The 12,984-nt window shown below is 38.5% G+C and overlaps 2 protein-coding genes across 4 annotated transcripts in view; both read right to left on the bottom strand.

Annotated features, from left to right (window-relative positions):
• The window catches only part of avpr1aa (arginine vasopressin receptor 1Aa), a 552,460-nt gene that overhangs the window by 383,423 nt on the left and 156,053 nt on the right, over positions 1-12,984 (bottom strand). The gene's annotated exons all lie outside the window — the stretch shown is intronic.
• The window catches only part of fbln1 (fibulin 1), a 55,624-nt gene that overhangs the window by 34,229 nt on the left and 8,411 nt on the right, over positions 1-12,984 (bottom strand). For all 3 annotated transcript variants that reach the window (XM_079411796.1, XM_079411797.1, XM_079411798.1), the window contains exons 3-8: positions 11,832-11,964; positions 4,578-4,728; positions 3,435-3,485; positions 2,799-2,885; positions 2,275-2,412; positions 973-1,110 (exon numbers count right to left, since the gene is read on the bottom strand). In XM_079411796.1, coding sequence (XP_079267922.1) covers positions 973-1,110; positions 2,275-2,412; positions 2,799-2,885; positions 3,435-3,485; positions 4,578-4,728; positions 11,832-11,964 — 698 coding nt within the window. The remainder of the gene's footprint in view (positions 1-972; positions 1,111-2,274; positions 2,413-2,798; positions 2,886-3,434; positions 3,486-4,577; positions 4,729-11,831; positions 11,965-12,984) is intronic.

Raw genomic sequence — 12,984 nt, forward strand, 5'->3', positions numbered from 1 at the left:
TTATATGAATGTACCTCTGAAGGATCTGACTGTCTTCAGAAACGATTCGATGGCATTTTGTTTTCATCTTAGCTCCATATAAGACCTAAAGGAAGTGTTCTTAAACACAATACTGCTTTGTTCGTGGACTTCAAGGGAATCAGCTGTAATTCAGCTTTTCCGTATAAAGCGCCACCTGCTGTCAGAGACTGGATTTACAGACACTTATTTACATTCAGCCTGTGTGCAGATTCTGTCTGGCCAAAAAACTGACCAAATTTGCATGCCCTGCTGTAAATTTTAACCGGTTGATGAAAAACAAGCTTATGTGGATTCTACACATTTAAACAATTCAGTTTACCTTTATATGAAACTTTTTCAAAGCTTTATTTGAACATTTACATTATTTATTTGAACATGCTATTAAACTGGTGTCAGTCAAGTTGTCATTTAAAATCCAGACCTCATTGGTAATGTTATTGTTTTAGTGATTATGCAAACAAAAAGTCATTTTATTTGCTGTTTGTTGATTTTTAAGTATAAAATTTGGTGAAGTGATTTATGTATCGGTACTTTTTGAACATCTCCAGCACATTTTAACAATACCGTGATAATACTGATAACCGTGATAATTTTGGTCACTATAATCGTGATGAGAAATTTTCATACCGTTACATCCCTAATTAGTAATATGCATTGCTAAGAACTTCATTTGGATTTTCTCCATATTTTGGTTGTATCTCGGCCAAATAATGTCCTATCCTGAAAGCTTATTTATTCAGCTTTCAGATGATGTATAAATCTCAATTTAAAAAAATTGACCGTTATGACTGGTTTTTGTGGTCCAGGGTCACATAGGGTTACAGGGCTGCTGTGTATCACATGACAAGCATGACGAGCAACCCCCACCCCTCGCCTTCACTCGTGCCCCCTCAAAACAAATGAGTGCATGACGCCCCTGGCTCTGATGTGTCTGAAGTTTGGCTGTCTCACCGATGCAGCTCCCGAGAGCGTCCTGAATGAATCCCACGCCGCACTGCACTCTGGGACGGCAGCGGAACGAGCCGGCTGTGTTCTGACACTCCAGCTCCGCCGCGCAGTTATGAGTGCCGGTTACACACTCATCAATGTCTGAAACCGCACACAGGACACTGCAGTTATCATACATGCAAATTACAGCTGTGCTATTTATTATTATTATTAAGGATGACTGGAATATGCCTGCACGATTCATCGAAATAAAACCAAAATATGGCTTTTTGAATCACAAAGGCTGTGATTTAAGTAAATAATTCACTGTTTCAGTGAAGTATGTATTTAAATTTCACATTTTACTATGGAATATTACAATATTGTTAGTAATTTTAATAACATAATTTAGTAATAATAATAAATTATTATTATTTTATACTAAAAATTATTATATTATTAGTATTTAAGAAAATATTAATATATAATCTTTTTTTTCTTTGGCCAAATTGTGCAGCCCTACAAACACATTAAACCTGTAGTTTTGGTTTTAATGCAATTACAATTTATATTTTAAAAAAATTGCAATTAGAATAGTAATACTTTTTTTGTTAAATAATTTTATTTAGTAATAATAATAATAATAATAAATGTGTATGTATTATTTTAAATTATTATTATTTTAAATTAATAATTATATATCATTTTTTATAAAATATTGATACATTGTATCAAATCATGCAGCCCTATAAACACATTAAACTGAAATCACAATTTTTATTAGATTTCCTAACCTAAAAAACATCCTAAGAACGCTTCAGTTTCTTTATTCAAAATGTAATTCTAGATTTTTAAAATGATTTTATATATAATTATGATTCTATCTATCTATCTATTTTATAGTAATAATTGTATTTTTATTATTAATAAAATATTTATATATAATTACTAATTTTTGCAGCCCTACAAATGAAAATGAAACCTGGATTATTTTCTTTAAATCACATTTTTCCCCCAGAAAATTCTCAATCATTTCTTATCCTAAAAAAAGATCCTAGAAAAGGTTTCAGTTTCTTTATCCAACATTTAATTCCAGATATTAATGCTTCTGTAAATTATTTTCATGCTATATAATTATAAAGACTAAATAAGAAATATTACTGTATATTATTATATATAATCACACATTTATTTCGCCAAACTTTGCAGTCCTACAAACAAACACATTAAACCTGGAGAATTTTTACCGCATTTTAATTCACAATCACAATTAGGTTTCTTCCCAAAGCATGCAGTCCTAGTAGTTTGTGAAAGTGTGTGTGTGACCTTCACACTTGTTGTTGTCGGTGAGTTCGTAGCCCGTGCCGCAGCTGATGACCCTCTGACAGCGGTATGATCCCAGCGTGTTGATGCAGCGCTCGCCCCCGCGGCACTGATGAGAGCCCAGCAAACACTCGTTCATGTCTGCACACACACACACACACACACACACACACACACACTGTCTGTTTACATGGTGCTCTACGATCATTTAAAACCAAGGATTTAAATCTTGTGTTTGCTTGATTGTATATACCTGTGCTTGTTCTTACAGTGGTGTTTGTATTTGTATTTAAAGGTTTTTCACCTGACTAATTGACTCATTGCATCGAACTTTCAAAATAAAGAAAGGAAAAGGAGAGCAAAAGTGTGGTCAATGAGTGAAATCCAATTGAAATCTTCCTGTAGCGGGCTGTGGGACCTCAAAACAGTGAGGATCCACTTGACACACACATTCAGTCCATCCTGGAAGAGACCTTCTTACACACTGAAGCGTATTAAAACCGGTTTATTAGTGGACGTTTACTGACCTTCGCAGGTTTTCCCGTCCACCTTCAGTTTGTATCCCTCCAAACAGGCACAAGAGCCGTTAAAACAACTCTGAGAGCAACTGGCAGCTTCGATGCAAACACACAAACAACATTAACAATCTGCACTTGATATATGTGACCCTGGACCACAAAACCAGTCATAAGGGTCATTTGTTTCGAAATTGAGATTCATACATCATCTGAAATCTGAATAAATAAGCTTTCTATTGATGTATGGATTGTTAGGTTCAGACAATATTTGGCTGACAACTATTTGAAAATCTGGAATCTGAGGGTGCCAAAAAATCTAAATATTGAGAAAATCATCTTTAAAGTTGTTCAAATGAAGTCCTTAGCAATGCATATTACTAATCAAAAATGAAGATACATTTGAATTTGATACATTTACGGTAAGAAATGTACAAAATATCTTCATGGAACATGATCTTATTTAATAACCTAATGATTTTTGGCATAAAAGAAAAATAGATCATTTTGACCAATACAATGTATTGTTGGCTATTGCTACAAATATACCCCAGCGACTTAAGTTTTGTGCTCCAGGGTCACATATTATATAAGATGCACTTGATTGTTTTTATATTATATAGTACATTAGGAGCAGATTCTAGTTACCTTTGCAATGATCCTCTGTGTTTTGTGCATCACCCTGTGATGGCTGTAAATCTGTCATTTTTAAAACATAAATTTGAGTTAATGTGTTATAAATTAGCGCTGAAGTGGTTGGTGTGTGATGTCCTCTGTGGAGATGTCAGTTCATGAGCACTAGAGGGCACTGTGTGAGTGTGTGTGTGTGTGTGTGTGTGTGTGTGTGTGTGTGCATGTTTATGTGGTTTATGAGGACACAAATGTGTATAATGACATGGGTATGACAGAGGTATTACAATATGAAGGTGGTTTATGAGGACACTGCCTATGTCCCCGTAATTCAAAAGGCTTAAAAAACATACTAAATGGTGTTTTTTTGAAAATCTAAAAATGCACAAATACATACATAGTCGCCTATATTATATATTGTGTATTTTTTATTTATTTATTTATTTATTTTTTGCTGCTTTGTACATTGGTTATTGGCTATTTCCTGTTATTTTGTTTCATTATCTGTGTCCTGTCCTGTTACTGACTTTCTGTTGCACTGTGGAGCTTCTGTCACTATAACAAATTCCTTGTATGTGTAAACATACTTGGCCAATAAAGCTCATTCTGATTCTGATTCTGACAAAGTCTCCTGTGAGGGTTAAGTTTAGGTGCAGGGTTGGTGTAGGGCAATAGCACACACAGTTTGTTCAGTATAAAAACCATTACGCCTATGGAGAGTCCCCATAAACCACAAAAACCAACATGTGTGTGTGTGTGTGTGTGTGTGTGTGTGTGTGTAAGACACTAAAACTTTTCAAAATATAATTCAATTAAAAATAGAATTATTCCATATATTTATATATATATATATATATATATATATATATACAGTATATAGTGTGTGTGTATATATACAGTGCCCTCCATAAGTATTGGAACAGTAAGGCCAATTCCTTTATTTTTGCTGTAGACTGTAAACATTTGGGTTTGACATCAAAAGATGAATATGAGATGAGAGATTAACATTTCAGCTTTTATTTACATGTATTTTCATCTGGATCTGATACATAACTTAGAAGATAGCACCTTTTGTTTGAACCCACCCACAGTCATGCATTTATCAAACGCTCTTATTTCAAAACAGCAAGAAAGCGGTTTTCCATGTTTGTTTGTTCTCACCCGGTGCAGGCTTTCCGTCGCTGTTCGGTGATCGGTCCACACAGCAGGCCCGGGACACCAGACCGCACTGGTACCACACGGCGAGGGTGAGGTCACATGACAGCCCTTGCTCCTGGGCCGCCCGGCCGAGCAAACAGCACTCACAGCACGTCTGCAGAGAAAGATACCAAAATGTGTGTTCTATTCATTTTTAGGCTTATTAAAGATTCATGCTGTTAGCTTAGCGACATTTTAAAGCCAAATTCTAACACTATCTTTCTTGCTCCACTTGATGTTGCTGCCTACGTAGAGTGTTTCATATCAGTTACTTATAAGGTTCTCTTTATTAGAAAGCAGCTGTCTATGGAGGGAGCAGTCAGTGAGGTAGTTTACTGGGTTTCAGAACAGAGCAGTGTAAAGTTTACTGCAGTATACAGACATAGAGAAGTGCTGTCTTTATTCTCACCAGTCTTTTGATGATTTGTTGGAGTCTGTTCACACCTATGTGAAAAATAACTACGAATCCCTTCCTATCACACAGACTGAAGCAGGAGAGAAAGAGAGAGAAAAAAGAATATATATTCCTCTAGAGGACGGATCCTGACCGTAAGCAGCGTGGCCCGTTTCCCAGACACAGATCAAGTCTGATGCTGGACTCAGACGCACACGGTCAGTGATAAATCACTTCTGCAGATCTTTCTGAGATTAAGATGTAGAGCTGAAGCTAAATGTGGAAAAATAGAGATCTGTATATAAACACAAGCTAATTAAAGGAACAGGTCGCCAACACTGTAAATCTAGAATAGAATAGAATAGAATAGAATAGAATATATTTGTTGTTTAGTAGCAGCATCACATGGACATTTATTTTATTTTAATATAAATACACTATAATGAATATAATGTATTATTTAATTTTATCTTATTATATAATTAATTACTTTATCTCTGTACCTGTTCTGTATTATAAGAATTATATTTGTTTTTTCATTATACACACACACACACACACACATATATATATATATATATATATATATATATATATATATATATATATATATATATATATATATATATAGCTAGATAGCTAGATGTTGCGACTTGGACACCTCACCTCTCCAAGATACCTTGAAGGACCTATCTGAGAGGTAAGACTCAAACCACTGGAGTGCGGTTCCTGAGAATTTATTCATTCATTCATTCATTCATTCATTTAAATGATGTCAAGCTCCAAAATGGATAAAAAGCAGCATGAAAGGGAAGAAAAAGTAGTCCATAAAGGCATACTACTTGTGCACTATATACTGTAAGTTTTTGACAGAGTAACAGACTGAAAATTAAGTCAAAATTTGCTGTAAATCTCTCATCCAAGACACACAGGACCCAAGAATAGAATTATTCTTTAAGTCAAATGCCTGTGCATATTTTATGCATGAATGATTTGAATAAACTGAACAAATGAGGTTTCCGAGAACAGAAAACAACACAAAAAAACGCTCATCTAGAGTTCTAGAAGAAACACAAACAGTTCTGGTGATTTAAACAGAGCTTAAACTTGTCCTTAGATCATCTAATACCTGTCATGAACCGTTTCAGATAAATTAGGCTCATGGTAAGCGATAAACGCATAAATAACACAGAGCAATACGTCTGACAGGTGCTTTTAAGCGCTCTTACAGTCTCGCTGACAACCCAAGATAAATGTTTCCTAGAAGACGACAGACACCTGGAGGATCGTAATGTCCAAACACACTCAGGTGAGTATTAAACCTTGAAGAGACACTCTATTCTTCATCCTGAGGTTTGGCGGAGAGCCTGTGTGTATAATCGGAGCTTGATTAATAACAGCGGCTGACAGAAACAATCTGCACTTCTGTAATGTGGACAAGTTCCCTCCTGCTCAACGTAAACAGTGCTGAGAGAAATATGGCTATTTTTACCCCTCAGCCTCTTGAGTTTACATGAAAAGAGTTTGGGCTTTAAAAGCCACATTTATCATCTTATTGTGATCTGAGTGTCTGACACAGACGTGTTTGTACAAGCTCTCTTTACCGAACACACATACAACAGCCACAAACACTCAGATCACACCTAAAATATGTGAATTGCAATGCGTTAAGTGAGAAATATTAATGCAGATGTCGTCTATGTTGAAGAGAGATAGAGTGAGCACATCTTACAAGCTAAACATTTCACAAAAAGATGTTTGTTATAGATTTTAAAGGATAAAATGATACATATACTGTTCAAAATGAAGACAATTTGGCTCCATTAGCCCAAGTGAGCTACATTAGTAGAAAGTCAGCTGGATGTTAAGGCTGCGTTTGACCTTTTGAAGCATCTACATAATCACCAATGAATATATTATAATTTTTATAATATATACATATTTATTGTACATATATTAAATTATTTACTACAATTAAGGTGGTGTGAAAAAGTGTTGGCCCCCTTCCTGATTTTTTTTTTTTTTTTTGCATGTTTGTCACATTTTAATGTTTCAGATCATCAAACAAATTTGATCCAAATAAATTCAGGAACAAATGAGAAAGAAAGTAATTGAGATCTATCAGTCTGGAAAAGGTTATAAAGGCATTTCTAAAGCTTTGGGACTCCAGCGAACCACAGTGAGAGCCATTATCCACAAATGGCGAAAACATGGAACAGTGGTGAACCTTCCCAGGAGTGGCCGGCCGGCCAAAATTACCCCAAGAGCGCAGCGACGACTCATCCAAGAGGTCACAAAAGACCCCACAACAACATCTAAAGAACTGCAGGCCTCACTTGCCTCAGTTAAGGTCAGTGTTCATGACTCCACCATAAGAAAGAGACTGGGCAAAAATGGCCTGCATGGCAGAGTTCCAAGACGAAAACCGCTGCTGAGCAAAAAGAACATAAAGGCTCATCTCAGTTTTGCCAGAAAACATTTTGATGATCCCCAAAACTTTTGGGAAAATACTCTGTGGACTGACGAGACAAAAGTTGAACTTTTTGGAAGGTGTGTGTCCCATTACATCTGGCGTAAAAGTAACACAGCATTTCAGAAAAAGAACATCATACCAACAGTAAAATATGGTGGTGGTAGTGTGATGGTCTGGGGCTGTTTTGCTGCTTCAGGACCTGGAAGACTTGCTGTGATAAATGGAACCATGAATTCAGCTGTCTACCAAAATGTCCGGCCATCTGTTCGTGACCTCAAGCTGAAGCGAACTTGGGTTCTGCAGCAGGACAATGATCCAAAACACACCAGCACTTTTTCACACAGGGCTATGTGGGTTTGGATTTTGTTTTCCCTTCATAATGAAAAACTTCATTCAAAAACTGCATGTTGTGTTTACTTGTGTTATCTTTGATTAATATTTAAATTTGTTTGATGATCTGAAACTTTAAAGTGTGACAAACATGCAATAAATCAGGAAGGGGGCCAACACTTTTTCACACCACTGTATATATATATATATATATATATATATATATATAGAGAGAGAGAGAGAGAGAGAGAGAGAGAGAGAGAGAGAGAGAGAGAGAGAGAGAGAGAGAGAGAAAGAGAGAGTGAGTAAATATTTTAATCTGATAATAATCATATTTTGTATAATATATCAAAAAGTATAAAAACGCTATATATATACATATATACACTATATATATATATATATATATATATATAGACACACACACACATAAAATATAATTTACATACATATTATATGCTACTTATATTATTTACTATATTTATATATATATATCTAGAGAGAGATAAATATTTTATATAATTTAACTAAAAATGTAAAAACATGTATATTAAAATATTTAAAAATGTACACTATATTATTTATGTGTTTTATTTTAAATAGTCAATACTGTGTATATTATATGTGTATTATTACATTTAAATAATATTTACATTATAAATAAAATGTAATCTAATAATAATATATCTTAGATATATTATTATTATTTTGATAATAATAATATTAGATCATCTTAGATCTCAATCTATGATGGCGCCGCAGATGGCAGCTACAGTTCTTTGCTCTTACTTTGTAGTGTTTTTGTTTTCTGTTTTTCCTGTTTTTTGTTTCTCAAACACAATTAGTTTTGCCAGGGATGACCTGCTGAACATTCGGCAGAACACACCACAAAATCTTTTACCGGATTTTGATTGGACATTTTGCTGGACATTGTAGTTGGTGGAGCCGTAGCTCTGGTCAAAAGCTTCAGGATTTAGAACAGCGTTGCCTAGCATCCATCTAGCGAATCTCCGTTCTCTACCCAACAAAACGGACAAACTCCTTCTGCTCTCCCGGACAAACAAGGAACTCTGCTGCTCTGTGTTTCATGGAAACCTGGCTGAATGATGCCATACCGGACAGCGTGCTACATCTGCCTAACTTCCAGCTGATCAGAGCAGATCACGATACAGAATCAACGGGGAAATCATGCGGCGGTGGGACGTGCTTTTACATCAATAAGAGGTGATGTACAGATGTAACTGTGTTAAAGAAGATGTGCTGCTCTGATCTTGAAATGCTCTTCGTTAACTGCAAGCCGTTCTATTTGCCGCGGGAGATTTGTTCATTCATTCTCGTGAGTGTCTACATTCCACCGCAAGCGAACGCGAGATCAGCTTTACAGAAACTCGCTGATCAGATCACAGACACAGAACAAAAACACCTGGACTCTGTTTTAATTATTCTCGGGGACTTTAATAAAGCGAATCTCTCCTGCGAACTGCCAAAATACAGACAGCCCATCACATGTCCCACCAGAGACATTAATATATTGGATCACTGTTACACAGCGATAAAGGACGCATATCACTCTGTCCCACGGGCAGCTTTAGGACTCTCTGATCATTGTTTAGTTCATCTCATACCGACCTACAGGCAGAAGCTTAAATCTGCTAAACCTGTATTAAGAACTGTTAAAAGATGAACTAATGAAACAGAGCAGGTTTTACAAGCCTGTCTCGACCTTACTGATTGGAGTGTTTTCGAAGCTGCTGCAAACGATCTGGACGAGCTCACAGAGACTGTAACATCTTATATCAGTTTCTGTGAGGATATATGCATTCCTACCAAGACTCATCTAACTTATAACAACAACAAACCATGACCACGACAAAACTCAGACAGCTCCGTCAGGCCAAAGAAGATGCTTACAGAAAGGGGGATAAAGTCTTGTATAAACAGGCCAAATACACACTGGAAAAGGAGATCAGAGTAGCAAAGAGGAATTATTCTGGCAAGCTAAGGAACAAATTCTCTTCCAGTGATTATGCTTCAGTGTGGAAAAGTATGAAAGATATCACCAGTTACAAGACACCATCCCCCAGCACTCTGGAGAATCAACAACTGGCAGACGACCTGAATGAGTTCTACCGCAGGTTTGAAAAACACCCCACACCCACCCTGAACACCTCTCCACACAACCATTCACACCTCCAGCAACCCCCCTCTCCCGCACACCTGCACTGCAGATAAGTGAAGACGACGTGTGCCAGATCTTCAGTAAGAACAAAAGAAGGAACGCACCAGGCCCAGACAGCTCCCATCTTCACACAGAACTTCAACAGATCACTGGAGCTGTGCGAAGTACCCTCATGCTTCAAATGCTCCACCATCATCCCCGTGTCAAAGAAACTCAAAATCACTGGACTTAATGACTACAGAGCTGTGGTCTGTGGCCATGAAATCATTTGAAAGACTGGTTTTGGCTTATCTGAAGGAGTCCACTGGACCCTTACTGGACCCCCTGCAGTTTGCCTACAAAGCAAACAGGTCTGTGGATGATGCAGTCAACATGGGACTGCACTTCATCCTGCAGCATCTGGACAGACCAGGGACTTATGTGAGGATCCTGTTTGTAGACTTCAGCTCCGCTTTTAACACCATCATCCCGGACACCCTTCAGAATAAACTGACACAGCTCTCCGTCTCCACCTCTGTCTGTCAGTGGATCAACAGCTTCCTGACAGACAGGCAGCAGCTAGTGAGGCTGGGAAAATTCTCATCCAGCACCCGCACCATCACCACTGGAGCTCCTCAGGGCTGTGTTCTCTCCCCACTGCTCTTCTCCCTCTACACCAACGACTGCACATCTAAAGACCCCTCTGTCAAGCTCCTGAAGTTTGCAGACGACACACTGATCGGCCTCATCCAGGACGGTGACGAGTCTGCCTACAGACAGGAGGTTAAGGAGCGGCTGTCTGGTGCAGTCTTAACAACCTGGAGTTAAACACGCTCAAAACTGTGGAGATGATCGTGGACTTCAGGAGAACCCCCCCCCCCCCCCGCTCTCCCCCCACTCACCATCATGAACAGCACTGTGTCATTCAGATTCATGTGCAACACAATTTCTCAGGACCTGAAGTGGGTCAATCACATTGAGTCCATTGTTAAAAATGCCCAGCAGAGGTTGTACTTCCTTCACCAGCTGAGGAAGTTCAACCTGCCACAGGACCTGCTGAAACAGTTCTACTCCGCCATCATTGAATCCGTCCTCTGCACTTCAATAATAACTGTCTAGTTCAGCTCACCTACCAAATCTGACCTCAGAAGACTACGGAGGGTAGTCCGGACTGCTGAGAGAATCATTGGTACAACCCTCCTCACTCTCCAAGAACTGTACTTATCCAGAGTGAGCAAAAGGCTGGCAAAATCACTCTGGACCCCTCACATCCAGCACACTCCCTCTTTGAACTGTTACCGTCTGGTCGATGCTACAGAGCTCGGAGAACCAGAACGACCAGACACAGAAACAGTTTCTTCCCTCAGTCAATACATCTCATGAACACTTGACATTAAACGTGGAACACACAAGACAATTATACATTATTTATTCACCACACATACTTATTTTTTCATTTCAAATTTGCACATATCAGACCTGTACACACATAATTGTCTATATTATATATTGTGTTTTTGCTATTTTGTACATTGCCTGTTTGCATATTTGTATATTATTCTTTTATTATATGTGTCCTGTCCTGTTGCTGTCTTTCTGTTGCACTGTGGAGCTTCTGTCACTATAACAAATTCCTCGTATATGTAAATATACCTGGCCAATAAAGCTAATTCTGATTCTGATTCTATATTAAAAATGCAATGTAATACTTTAAATTATACTAAATTACAATATAATAATAACTGTAATAATAAAAAATGTTAATAAAACATTTTGGTACTGAATAAAGTCAATTCATAAAGCATGCAAATATCATATGCAGCATTAATATGCATGTACTGAGAAAATCACACTCATACGCACCTTAGTCGTCTTTGTTTCACATGTGCTGCTGGACAAGAGGGCGTCACAACTGCCCTGGTCCTTCGCCATATTGATACCACTGGTGCATATGTTGTCTTCAAGAACCGCAGTACAGCACTGTTCCTGAGCGATCCTACGAGACAAGCACACACTGTCAGATCAGGACAAACTGTAGCGGGTCAGTCGGCGAGTGCTTTAAGATCTGGGCTGGTAATAAACAGATTATACAGGTCAAGCACAACGTGTCCATTGTGTCCTTGAGCAAGACCCGTAACCTCTGGGTTTTCTGGTGGACTGATGTGAATATCAGCTAAATAATAAATACACAGTGCTGGATAGTATAAGTGATTATATCTAATCTGGATTACATAATCAGATCACAAAATTAAGTCATTTTAATTAGTACTTAAAGTACTTGTAATAAGATTATATAATCATACTGTCAGGATCATGGACTGTTTTTGTTGTGATTTTTGCTCCCCATGTGTTCCGTGACCCAGTTTCTCCCTCACTTTGATTGTTGATTTGTTTCCAGGTGTCTCTCATCTTCCATGATTGTCCTGTCTTTAAAAGCCCCAGTCCATTCATGTTTTGTCGGGCCTTGAATGTCTTCATGTGCTCTATGTTCCCTATTTTGATTATTAAAGACTCTATGAAACGTGACAGAAGGACCGACCGAAACCGTTACCTCCGTGTTTGTACCCTCCGTTTTGTTTCCTGTTTTTCGCTCAGTGTTTTTCTTTCCGTTGTGTTTCCATGGATCCACTCCTTCGCCCGGAATACCTCCTCCTCCTCCCCTGCTGTCTCCCCATCTCCGCCCCGGTCGCCGGCGCCATCTTCTCCGCCTTGGTCCCCCGGATCCTCCCTGTTGCCCTTGCTCTTTGACTCTCCGTCTCCGCCTCGGGCTCCTCCTCCACCTGCTCCACAACTGTTGGTCGGCCCCCTGGAGTCAGCGGCCATTCCTCCTCCATGGCTCCTCCCTCCGCCGGCTCCACCGTGGGCCACCGTCATGGCTGCAGCCTGGGTCCAGCTGTGCTCCTCCTGCTCCGGCTCCTCCATCCTTCGTCGCCCCCACTGGTCTCTGTCTGCCGGCCCCCTCCCGGGTGTCCGTCCTCCTCCTGAGCCGTCTCCCAAGTTCCCACCCGAGTATGTT

Source organism: Barbus barbus, assembly GCF_936440315.1.
Source record: "Barbus barbus genome assembly, chromosome: 48".
Classification (NCBI taxonomy): Eukaryota; Metazoa; Chordata; class Actinopteri; order Cypriniformes; family Cyprinidae; genus Barbus; species Barbus barbus.